This window comes from Primulina huaijiensis, chromosome 13, assembly GCF_012295235.1.
Source record: "Primulina huaijiensis isolate GDHJ02 chromosome 13, ASM1229523v2, whole genome shotgun sequence".
NCBI lineage: Eukaryota > Viridiplantae > Streptophyta > Magnoliopsida > Lamiales > Gesneriaceae > Primulina > Primulina huaijiensis.
In genome coordinates, this window is record NC_133318.1 from 16,522,355 (window position 1) to 16,535,513 (window position 13,159).

At 33.3% G+C, this 13,159-nt stretch overlaps 1 protein-coding gene across 9 annotated transcripts; it reads left to right on the plus strand.

The window, feature by feature from the left end:
* The first annotated feature begins 3,502 nt into the window (after positions 1-3,502).
* Positions 3,503-12,467, plus strand: LOC140991613 (uncharacterized). Of its 9 annotated transcripts, none has more exons than XM_073461680.1 (11): positions 3,503-3,644; positions 3,722-3,794; positions 5,200-5,310; positions 5,393-5,434; positions 7,979-8,094; positions 8,195-8,442; positions 9,573-9,731; positions 10,381-10,534; positions 10,870-11,009; positions 11,251-11,286; positions 11,668-12,466. In XM_073461680.1, exons 5-11 carry the CDS (start codon positions 8,016-8,018, stop codon positions 12,190-12,192), a joined length of 1,341 nt encoding a protein of 446 aa, XP_073317781.1. In that variant the 5' UTR covers positions 3,503-3,644; positions 3,722-3,794; positions 5,200-5,310; positions 5,393-5,434; positions 7,979-8,015; the 3' UTR covers positions 12,193-12,466. The 9 variants fall into 9 exon arrangements, with proteins under 9 accessions (XP_073317781.1, XP_073317784.1, XP_073317779.1 ...); XM_073461683.1 differs by having other exon boundaries at positions 3,722-3,790; positions 5,204-5,310; XM_073461678.1 differs by lacking the exon at positions 5,393-5,434.
* Positions 12,468-13,159: the final 692 nt, after the last annotated feature.

The window sequence follows — 13,159 nt, forward strand, 5'->3', positions numbered from 1 at the left end:
GGCATAAGATAACCAGAAAGCTGACGACTACGTCCTTTAGGACCGTCATTAATCACGAGCCTGAAACCATCCTCGAGGCCTTCTTGTATAGCAACAAGCTTTGCAGTGTAAAGAAGGTAGTGAAGACTCTGACAGTGTTTCTCCTCGGCCAGCAAGATATGACCATAGTTCGAAAAAATTGGTCAATTGATGAATGAGAGCTGCCTTATTCTTGAAAATTTGTATAGATTTTACATTTCAAAAAGAGGGAAGATTTGGTGCAAGAGAAACAAAAGTTAACAAAGGAATAGGCTCTAGCACATTGTTAGGATCGGTGAAGTGTTTAGAAGAGGTTAAATAAACACTTTGAACTTCAAATTCTTTTTTTCTTAAAAGTGTGCTTCAAGTTAAACAAAAAGCAGTAGAAGACAACAAGATTCAAGACTTTTTATTGAAAGTTCGAAGGACAAAACTCTTCTACGTCTCTTTTTCTTCTGTTTCCAGAAGGTATCATTAGAAGACTTTGATTGATACACACTTGTACAAACTCACTTCAGCATGTTTCATCTTTACCTATGAAACTCTTAGTATTATAACTCAACATTTAATTATATGAAAGACTCTTTCTACCTATTACAAATGCTTCACACTTTACAGTAATTGGAACAATGAAGAAGTGTGAATAAGAGTAGCACAAATGATCTTCTGAATATGATAAAACTTTAAACGTGTGTTGGTTTTTCTAAGGCTTTGAAAAGCTTGAGTCTTTTTGAAAGATTATTCACAGTAAATTTAGAGTTCGAGAGTTGGAGAGCTATTTTGTGAATCCTTGAAAAGCCTTTATACAGTTGATCTGTTAACGTTTAAGTAAGAACAATTCTTTTACCCGTTGAGAGTACCTGAATCTAATAATAAACTTTGTTAAATACAGTAATGAATGATCTTGTACAATTCATTTAATGTCATTAAATGAATTGTACTTTTGTATAGAACGACCACCTTAACTAGGGACATCCTCTTATGGATAGTACACACAAAACAAATATCACAAGTCTATTATTAAGGATGATATAATTTGATATTAGTATAACATGTTATCATAAGAGACTAGCACGAAGTCTTTTGTTTCTGGTTATGAAATACTATAATCTAGATTTGTTGATGTATGATTTTGACTATCTATTGAATTTTCTCCTTAGTAAGTGTTCTGGTTTTCCTTAACCATAATATCAGCAAAACCCTGCAATATATTTCTAGTTTTTCTTAAGCAGTACTTCGACTAAAGTTCTATTTTCTTAAGCAGTACATCACCACAATTAAAGATGTCCTAACAATTTCTCTCTTTGTGGTGATGTCAAAACCTAGAATATTATAAAATAGAAAATATAAGAGCAGAAATCAGCAAAATGATCATAACAATAATATAATAATTGTAACCAAAATAATAAAAGCTCCTTTTTAAAAAATACTGATATTCAGTGTTCTCCTCATCATTGATTTCCTCATCTTCACTCTCAACTTGATCTTGTACATGTTCTGCTTCTGCTTTTTTTCTAGTATCTTCTTCCATTAGTGGCTTTGACCTAATGAATAAATTCAAATAAGTGCTCAGAAAGGTTGCCAACTCGGTTATCCAAAGTCTGAATATATTAAGATTGATCAATAAGCTTATCATCTAGAGCTTCGACTTTGGAATCGAGTTATCGAAGAGAGTCGGTATGGACAGTAGCAGAAGATGACAGATCAGTCTGAGCTAGTACGACATCTGCTTGAGTTTTGACAAAATTGGATTTAAGACCAGAAAGCTGAAAGGCCATCTTAGTCACGTCTTTACTCAACAGCTTGCAAAATTCTACTCCATATTTCTTCACAAAAAATTCACGCCTTCCACGAGAGAGAAAAATAACACAATCTAAATTATCCACAAGGGCACATGTTCAGAAAATGAGAGGGAAAAAAATCATGAAAGTTTTCATTCTCTAATTTTCATTCTTAGGCGGGTGGATATATGATATTGCCTAATATTGCCTTTTCATTCTCATTTTCATTCTTTATCTGAAGGGGGTAAAGTGGATGAGTGATATGAGAGTCGCTTAACAAGTGAAATGTGATGATTCCAATTTTTAATTAAAATAATATTCACATATAACAATAAATCAAATAGAACAAGAACATATACATAGTAATAATAAAAAAATAATTATTTCAATTTCAAAATATTATAGAGTATTAGAAAGTTAAATATTTCATGAATAGTATGTTTAATATTTTCGGTGTTAGACATTAATCATTTGGACATGAATCTTTTGATGGGAAAATATATATACATATTACATGTTTTCAATGTTCACGGATTTATAAAAATCTCATTGTTCACAGCTAGGGCTGGGAAAATATACCGAAATATCGAAATACCGTACCGAAAAAATACCGAAAAAATCGATATATCGAAAATTTCGGTACGGTATCGAAATTTTCGGTATCGGTATCGGTACGTAATTATTTTTTTTCGGTATTTCGGTATATACCGAAATACCGAAAATAATTTTTTTATTATTTTTTTTTAAATTTAAGTTCGGTATACCGAAAAAATGTCGGTATACCGATAATATTTTCGGTATACCGACAAAATTTTCGGTGTCGGTACGGTATCCGGTATGAACTTTTTCATATCGAAAATTCGAATTTTCGATATCGATATCGGTATGAAAAAATTCCATACCGATATTTACGGTACGGTATACGGTACCGTAGTTCGGTACGGTCCCACCCCTATTCACAGCATTACAATGAACTACTTGAAATGATAAAACACCTTAGGCCGAGTTTTTTTAAAAGTGGAAGAATTTATACTTGTAATATATAATTTGATGGTGAATTTGGATTTGTTTTATAATACTATTTATAGGCCTTTAGGATCGGTCTTGTCATCGCCGGCTATTACTTTGGTCCGAAAGTTTACGTAATGTACATTGAAAGATAACAGTTGTAGGTTTCTATGTCATAAAAAAAATTGGTTTAGTAATAATCAAATTAATCACACGTTAAAGTTTTGTGAAAAGTTAAAGACGGTATAATGATATTTAAGGCTACAAATAAAAAATATTTTAAAGATTATAAGGGAGAGGGGAGGTGGAGAAATCGATTATCACATGAAATATTTTGTACTTTAATTTTTGAAATATTATTACAAAACTTATTAAACACAAAATATATCAATTATCGAGTACACAGAATTTGTGTGCTCCATTTTTCAAAACTTCTTAGTTACTTCAGCTAATTAAACCAATTTATAAGCCTTTATTTGCAAAATTCCACCATGTACATTAATTTTGAAAATTAGAAATTTTTTAAAGTTTATGTATTAAAAAACCCTATTTATATTCATATTTTTTTAAAAAAAGAAATATACTGTTTTTTTTTGATAAAAAAATTGATTTAAAAAATATAAAATGCAAGATTACAATTTACCCCCACCATGCAATTTCATTGGACCCCTTCAATTTCTCTTTATTTACTCATTTCGACTTTTAAGGTTTTTTTCCTAAACCTCAGCCCACACATAAGGTCCCACGTCCTCTTCTACCTCTATCGCTGAAACAACAGTTTCCCATATCCTCAACGGTTTTTTCCAATTTCTTTAATTTTTTTGCGAACATATGTGAGTGTATTCGAACCCGTTTGTTTTCTTACTTGAATTTTGTGAATATTTGCTTACATATATAAATTTTATTTTTTTCAGGTTTTTTGTGGAAAAAAGCTGCTATCTTGGAAGTGCAGCCAGCCAGCAGGTGGAAGGCGATATTACTTTGTAGGTCAGTTTTTGTTAGTAATTTTACAGATATTTCTGGGTGCCGCTATTAGTTTTTTACGTATTTCTTTAACCGGGTTTTATTGAGTTTTGTCATAAAAGAGTGAAGTTGAGGTAAAAATATTCTTAGAACTGTGTATTCTAACTGTATGCATGGATATTTCATATTTGTACTTGTGATATTTTGTGTATGCATCTCCATAAACGTGTGTGTACTTGTAATGCATATGCCAATTGACGTTGAGCACCAACGTGTAAAACTTACTGGAAGAAGCGTGTTTCAATGAAGTTGTGGTTTTCTTTTATTTTTTAGTGATGGTAAGGATCTATTGCAAGTAAAAGAATTCCTTTTTTTTTCAAGAATTAGCTGAAGATCTTGTCTATTGGATTCCTCGAAGAGTGATGCAACTATGGTAACTTTGGCATTTGTAATTTATGCTCTGTGTATGCTTCGACCAAAATTTAGTTATGTTGTGTGTCATGAATTATATCATATATCATCGTCCTTTTGATGTGTAATGTTATGATGAAATGAAAGAAAAACTAAATTGGTATCAGCCTTGGGTTTTCTAATTTAGAATGTTTCCTTTAGAACATTTCAAACCTGCAATCTATGCCTTCATATACTTCGTCCCCTGTCCATGATTACACGTCTTCTAGAACAACCTTGTTTTGTTAATTAAATGTATGAATCATAGTTATTAAAGTCACAATGCTAAGGTGACATGTGCCTTGGAAGGCCAGGCACAAGTGAAAACATGCACTTAGAGCGCACAAATGAATAATAACTCAAATTTTAGATGCATAGAGTAAATTATGTCTTACAACTTATGATATAAAATTTTCTGTCCATTCAAAATCAAGAAATCAAATATTACCCAGCAAATATGAACGGCTATAAAATAAAATTTCACATCAATTACGGAATCCATTCATTTACGATGCACCAAGATGCATGCTTTAGGCCCAAAGTACATGTCTAATAAGGATTGTGCCTCGGTATGTCTATCGGCACAAAGATGCTGAGTTTTTGTAATGTGGTCAAAATCATTTAAGGCATGGCATAAGGGGTTTGGTTAGAAATACGCTTAAATGAAGCGTGTCGACGACTAACATGCAGAAAATTTCGCTTAAATGAAACGTGTTGACGACTAACATGCAGCAATAGCGACAAGTTTCAATATAAATTTCTCAAACCCTAACTTATCCCACTTTGTTTCTGTTTCCCTTCTCTCTGCGCCGCCTAGAAAATTTTCCATTGCACCGTCTAGAAACCTTCATCTTCAACAAACGTCTTTGCAATTCAAACCAAGTTATTCAATATCTGGAAACAAAAAAATGGATGAGAAAAAATGTATTCATTCAGTGTTACATTTTTCAATGCACTGAACAATTTTTTGTTGTTATAGGCAGATTGCTACGTGGACAACTTCACTCAGATGGTGAATAGAAGTTAAATGCTAGAAAATTGATTTCAGCGCTAATTTGTTCCTTGCTTTACAGCACAAAGGCAAAATTCGGTAAGATCCATTCCTTTACATTTGTGTGCTGATATCTTGATTTTATGATTTATTATGTTTGATTCTCCAATTTTAATTGCAGATCAACAATCCAGATATAGTGTTCTCATATTTCTAACTGGTGGTTTAGACTTCCTCTTTTATACTCTCTTTTGTTCTGACCAAATCTCAAGTATGATCTTTGAGGATTGTAGAGTAAATACGAGTCCCAATCGCCTAATTGGTAATGGCTAGATCCTAGATCTATGATCTGTCAAGCCAATTAGTTTGTATTTTCACACTTTTTGTAGAATACAAAATTTATGAACTAGTAAATTGGGCATCAAAGTTGTGTTAATATTTTTACCCTCGTCATGTGCACTTACTAGAGATTTGAAAGCTGTGACAAATAACATTTTAAGCTCTAATGGTGGGTTAAAGTCTGTTTTGGACCCATGACGACGGGATGAATTCCATCATTCCGACTCGTAAACGAGGCTAAATAAGGGTGTAAGACCCATCGCGAAGGAGTCAGTATTTGTCAATTCACTCTTTTAGCAGGTATGGTCAGTACTTATGGTACAGTCGTGTTGAGATGATTATGAGTTTAGGGACCACAAGTATGATAAGTATATGCTCAGTTTCGCTTTGTTTAGACTTTGGTCCCATATATGTTTGACAAATGGAGGAATGGAGTTAGAGGTTTGGAGCTCGAGGGTTAAAAAGTTGGGATTGAGAAGTCGGTCCGTATTTGAATAGAAATTATGTTTAAATATCTGAGATGCATAAGAGAATACCTTTTATATGTCCTTGGAGAAATGTAATGAATACTGTTTTGACTTCGTAATTTTATTGAGTTGAATTCCTGGTTAAGCAACATTCTAATCTTACAACAATAAATTATTTTTCTATTCATTTCCTCTCTGTTCTGTTTTGTTTAGTTTATGACCGCATTCATTTGTCTGCCAGAGAGAGACTTTGCTTTTGCAAATAATTTGTTTTTGGGTTTAGATTTAGGTTTGAAATCCCGATTTTAGTTGTTTCTGCTAAGGATTCAAAATCTAAGAGCTTGGTGATCAATAGGATTGGTCGTGAAGCCAGTTGCCTCTATCATTTGGGATTCCTGTAGTGACAGAGTGTTAGGGGTATTCAGAAACCTAACCAAACTGTAAATCCAAATCAGAACGCATGGTTTGGATTTGTTTCCTGTCAATCGCAATTTGGATTGGTTTTAAACAAAACCGAAAAAATTGGTTTGATTCAAATTGTTGGATAAAAATAAACCTAACCAAACCAATTACATGAATATAAAAAATTATGTAATAAAATTTGTTAATTTAGTGTGCAACCAGCCAAAAATTTTATCTTAGAAAAAATAAGAATTATCGTTCTAATAATCAAAGTTTTGGATGGCTCTCACAATCCCACTTGTATATTTTATTTGGCCGAAGAAGCATCAGAAAGGTTGGAGTTTGTACCTTCTTGGGACTCCATGGACCAAAAACTTATTTTATTATATGGTCAATACCGATCTACTCTGCACTGTCTATTAAGCTGCCATTTTCATACATTGAAGAAGGAAATCGACAAATTGAATAGGGAATCATCTGTGGTCTGAATAAGATCAGCAGAAAACACAATGGATAGGGCGTCGATCGAAGGTAGAAGAACCTCCCAAGGGATGTAACCGAAGTCCTAAGAGATGGACTTAGGAAGCAAAGGACAGCAACGGAAACCGGAGAAATCTGTCTTTTCTTAGGGATAGTAAAGGCTACGAGAAGGCGGCTATCGCTCTATGAAAGTCCATGAATACGTTCTCGAAAAAGTCAGATTTTTATTCCCAACGACAAAGGAACGAGCATTTTCGAGGGTCCCCTTCTTTAACTCTTATAGTTCTTTAGGAACCCCCTTAAAGCCATTAATAGAGACCATTAAGAACCATAGAAAGATAGCTATTTTTCTTGGATTTTAAAATATTTTAATTGATTTTAAATTTGTATTCTATTATTAGTGAGTTTTGTTATAGTCGAATTATATTAAGAATTTATTTATTGCATTTTAGCTCAAATAAATATAACGACAACCTTAAAAGTTTAGGTTTTTTTATAAGTTGTAAAATTATTTAATCCTAATAAGTATTTTAATTTATGGTATTTTACTTGAAATAATTATAATTTCTAGCCCACGATCAAATAAAATGTTCACTCAATTTCTATTAACTGTCAATTCCTACTTTTTAAAAATTAAGTAATTCATGCATAAATTCACTATGAAATTCAAAAGTTGAAATTAATCATCCAAACTAGATCAAACTGAACCAAACCGAAATTCATGGCTTGGTTTGGTTTGGCTATAAATAATTCATGGTTTGCTTTGATTTAAAATTTGTAAAACCGATTAAATATGGTTTTATTCGAATTTCCATCTAAACCCAAACCGTTGAACATCCCTACAGGCCGTTACGATATAGATTATTTATTTACCCTTTGTTTTCCCTTATTCTATTTTTATTGGCATTTTTAGTTGCTTGAACTTTTAAACTACTTCTTAGCTTTGGGTTGAGATGCTACAGTTTCATCTCCATCCTATTTGTTATTACATTAAAGGACATGATCTCTTTTCCATCTTCACCCGCAACCAAAGTTTTCTCCTGCTTCTCTTCGGTTTAATTTTATGCTTTCTATTGCAGGCATTTCTAGGTGTAAATAAATTCCTCAAATAGAAGAATGGCTGATGACATTTTAGATGAGACATTGTTGATGGAGAAACTGTCTAAACTAAACAGTTCTCAACAAAGCATTGAAAGTATCCTTTCTTTTGAGACAATGACCATTTTTGTGTAGAATGCAATAATTTCGATACATAATATACCGTGGTTTTCTTTCATCATCCAATCACTAATCAGCTTTATCTCGGTGGTGTGTTTTTCACCGCAAAAAGGCCCAGCAAGTTGTTGAAATATGGGATAGATTATTTAAATCTGCACAACAGGAGCAACTGGTTTCCTTTTTATATTTAGCTAATGACGTGCTACAAAATAGCAGGCGTAAGGGCAGTGAATTTGTGAGTGAGTACTTGAAGGTCCTTCCATCGGCTCTCAAGTTCGTTCATGAAACTGGCAACGAAAACTGCAGAAAAGCCGCATCTAGATTGGTACTTTTCTTTCTTCTTGCTCACTCGATCTATCATCATTTTACTCTTTTCTCGTGCTCGTGTATGCGTGACTTGCTTTATCGTGAATCATGATAGTATAAACTGTTATGCTGTTTTTGGTATCCTACACAAATGTTCATGCCTTTCAGCTCCATATGTTTTGATGAGGATTGATTCTTGTCTTTGAATTCTCTGTATCAAGTAGATTAAGATCGAATCCCTATGATTTATATGACACTAAAAAGTCCAAATTTTAACTTGACCCAATAGAACCAAGCCTCTTAAAAGTAAGCACAGTTCTTGCTCATTCCGGGTAGCTTCTTTAACCAGGCGTGGGTTTACATGGAGCTAATCTGGGAATATTAATTTTCAATACACAACTAAAATAAAATAATAAATTTTTTTTACCAAAAAAATGGGGATAATATTATTTGAAACTTCAGTAGCTTTTGTTTTTGGAAAATTTAATAAAACCAAATTAAGACAAAGTAAGAGATGTGACAGAAATAACGGACTCAAAACTACAACCATGCTAGGGAGGAATGCGTGTGTTAAAAAAAACCTGGAAAAATACCCTGGCCAATGAAAAACTAACTTAACATCCTGTCTAGTTTACGGGCTCAGGTGAATTAGCCCTGGTCTTAGCAGATCTGGTTGTTACCACTGGGTTTTCTGAGTTCGGTTTATGCCACTTGTTATAGGAACTCTGAACGGTGAGTGGGAGTGTATATCTTGTATTTACTTTCTTTGTTCTTCCTATGTGGCAGAAGATAAGTTACATTATGTCTACGAAGAATGGAATTTGAATGCCATCAAAGAAAATTCTCAATAACTATGTTTTTTGTTTGTGTATTGAGTGTGAACTTCTTTAAATATAGTTAATCATTTCAGCCTTTTTTATTTGGTGTTATCCGACAGGCAACAGTTTATCATATTTCTGAAACCACAGAACCTCTGATCACAATTCTAAGATGGAGTTGTGGTCCACTAACTATTTTTTGAATGCTTCACTTTTATGGAACTCTATGCTTTTCCGAATCATAGTCTATGTCCCTTTCCTTTTATCAATCACCCTTTAGTTTGATCTTATCTTCTTGGCTACCAACATCTGGGCATGCTCTTTACCGTAGGTGGACATCTGGGAAGAAAGAAAAGTATTTGGATCGAGGGTTCAAAATCTTAAAAATGAAATGCTGGGAAATAATCTGTCTGCAGTCCACAGTGGAAATCTTTCTCCTGATAGTAGCACTGGAACCAATTCTAATCCTATTAAGGTTGCAAAAAGAGATGTAAGTATAATTCCATCTAGTCGCGAGCCAAATGTTATTTTGTTTGTGGTTTTTTGTCCCTTGTTATGTGAATAGGGATGAAAACGCTGATCAAAAAAAAAATAGGGATGAAAACAACCTGGGATCCAAGCCAAAATTTACCTGCCTTGAAAGAACTGAGCTAAAAATTAGTTTAGTGCTAAGCCTGGTCCGGTTAGAGTAAAAAAAATCCCACCATGTAAAAACTAAAAACCCATCTTGACATGGTGCCCAGCCCAATACCCTACTCTATATGTATATTTTAAAAATTTGCGACCTTTTAAATATATAGAAAGAAAGGAATTTTGTCAATTTAGACAAACAAGTGTTTTTTGTTACCAAAATATACACAATTTTTTAACAAGGTTTAGAATAGTTTATTTTCATCACTACTACGTACATAGGTCTGTCCAAGTTACCCAAGTATGAAACAAACTTGTCCTATTATATATGCCTAGATGGGTTAATGCTTGAAAATCCTCCTGATTAACAATCAGACTCAACCAAGCTGGGCTTAATTGGTCCAGTTTTCATCTGATTGTAACGGTATTTTGGCTTTATGGTTTTCAACTTCCGCATCTATATGTTGGTCTATTTCTTAATAGTGTCTTCCCCCTTTTGTGGATCCCAGAAATCGGCTGTTGGAGGCTTGCCAAGAAAACTCTTGACCACTTTCCAGTTGGTACAAGAAGAAGAAGTCCATGAAGAAACCACCTCAAACATTTGTGGAAATGTTGTTTCTAGCATTCAAGAAATATTGGATTTTGTAGGTGCTTCTTCTCAAGGTATGATTTGAGCGAGTTTCCATTAGATTTACTTTCTGTTGAAAATGGACTATTGGTGAGTTTTGATACGGAATCAATTTTTTTAAAACAGCACACTTTTTAAATAAGAAAACAAATGTTTTATTAGCAAATCTTCTTTTTCTTTTTATTCAAACGCAATATATGCCTTGCTTCGAACTTCTAAAAAGCACTGTAATTCCATTGGTTGAGCAATCACACGCTATACGTGTGATAAGCTTCTGTTTTCTGATTTAATCGTGTGGTTGTTCTTTAGCTTAAGACACTCATTCCTCAACCTGTAAACCTCAAATATTGATCTTTAACTTTGTCTTTAGGTAACCTGCAGGGTTCTGACATAGTGGATTACATACAGAAACAAGAGAACATCCTTCAGCAGTGCATTAGCCAGCTTGAGAGCTCCGCGGCGATCAGAGTTACTCTAATTTCTCAGCTGAAAGAAGCTCTCCAGGATCAAGTATGGTCTTATTTCTCGAAAATCCTTTGCGTACAATGAAGTTAGTTCTGCCGGATTTGGTTATGCATTGTACTATTGGACTAGTGTTTTAGTTATCATTTGTGTAATAGGCATATATTCTTATTATTTAGGTTAGTGTCTCAATTTCTCGTAAAAATGCTAAATTAATCTAAGAGAGAGATAATCACACAGTCTACGATCTTTGGCCATCGGTGGTTAAATTCTGAGATTTTTTTTCCAGGAGTTCAAGCTGGATCTGCTTCAAAATGAGTTACATGTAATATCTCTCTCGCTCTCTCACACACACATAGCAATGCACACGCAAGAAGCACGTGCAACGCACGTGAATTGATATTTGATATGATCTTGATTGATATTTATTCTCTGTGTGTATATTTTTTGTTCACTTTATTCTTCTATTAAAGAGAGAATGAGGTGGACGTTTGCAGTTGTTTTTGTTTTCTTTTATGAGTTACTGACGGTGGAGTCGTATCTTTTGCATGTCTGGCGACGATTGCCATTGGTGCAGGATCTTATGTTTCCTTATAATTATTTTATATTGTTCTTGTTATCTAATGACACAAAATTAAGAAAATATGTAGAAGCGTTTCTAGACTATGTGCACTTTTCGTGCATTAACAGTTCTCGTGACATGCAGGTTGCTCAGAGCCAGATCGAGAAAGCAGAAAATATAAGCCTGAAGCTAACATCGTCCCCAACTGTTCGAACAACGAATCAACCTATAGTTGAAACAGGATTTTCGACAATGAAAAATTGGGTCGGGCCTTCGTTTTCCAACAAAGAGGAGAGCAAGAAGGCAACAGCTGCTGCTCTAGCTGCACAACTTACCTCCATATCATCTTCTGCGCAGATGCTTACTTCCATTCTCTCATCTCTGGTAGCAGAAGAGGCGGCATCAAAGAGCAGTGGCTTGAAATGGCCCAAGCTAGAATCACCATCACCACCTTTTTCTAGCTTGAACAATGCTGAGGTAGTTAGTTCTACCTATTTTCCTCAATTGATTCCATCACAAGCTCCGTTTTGCCCACCTGGTTTGAGCAACCAACTGCCGCCTCCCACTATGGTGTATTCTGGGCCTGGCTCATCACCACAGCAAACCAGCCAGCAGCCACAATTTCAGCAGCATCAGCAACCTGGAAGTGGTGGACATTTTGGATCCTAGGAGCACCAGCCATCGATCCATCCTGTACAGAAACAGTGACATTTTTGTATACTACTATGATAGTTACTGACGGAGTAGGGATTTTTTATGATGTTTTTGTTGCATATTCATTTATACCGGGTATGATAGGGTTCTTTCTAACCAGAAATGTGGAGAATGCAAACTACAAGTAGAAGAGTATCTAACCATAGGTAGAACTTGGCCAAGGTTCCAATTGGATCTAGTTTATATGTTCCCTTTTGCCCATTCGTTTATAGCATTACCTGGTAATTTAATTTTAAGTTTCATGTATATAGGAGTTCCATTGTTCATATTTTTTCTACTAACTTAACAAAATGCACGTATGTTGCACGTGCATGAACGTTGCATGTTTATTGCACGTAAAATACAGGAAATGAATCTAAAAAAATTCAGTGTTAAAAAAATGGTGTTAATTTAATATTTATTGATATACTGTGTTTGTTCTATTTTATAAATCTATAATAGCTATGTCTATTTTCATAATAAAATTATTGAAATCATATTAATTATTATGCGTTGCATATTATATGCATCCTTTTCTTAATATTAGTAAACATACGCACATGATGTATATTCGTAAATTATTTTTTTTTAATCTAAAATACAATTTTATATAATAAATTTTTATGTGNTATTTTATATAATTACTTATTTAAATTATTAAAGTATGATTAATAATTTAAAATTATCGATATTATATAATAAATATATTTAATTTAAATATTATTATAAAAAATTATTATATAATAAATGTTTATTCAATTTGAGATAACACTTAAATGAGGATTTCAATCTTATGTAGTCAAATTGACTTCTATGTCATTGTATTTGATATATTTGCTTAATTAGACTTTTACTAATAAAAAAATCTATAAAAAATGTTAAAAAATCATATATTATTTTGTCCATCAAAATTTTAAAGAATAAATAAATATTTTAAAAAAAA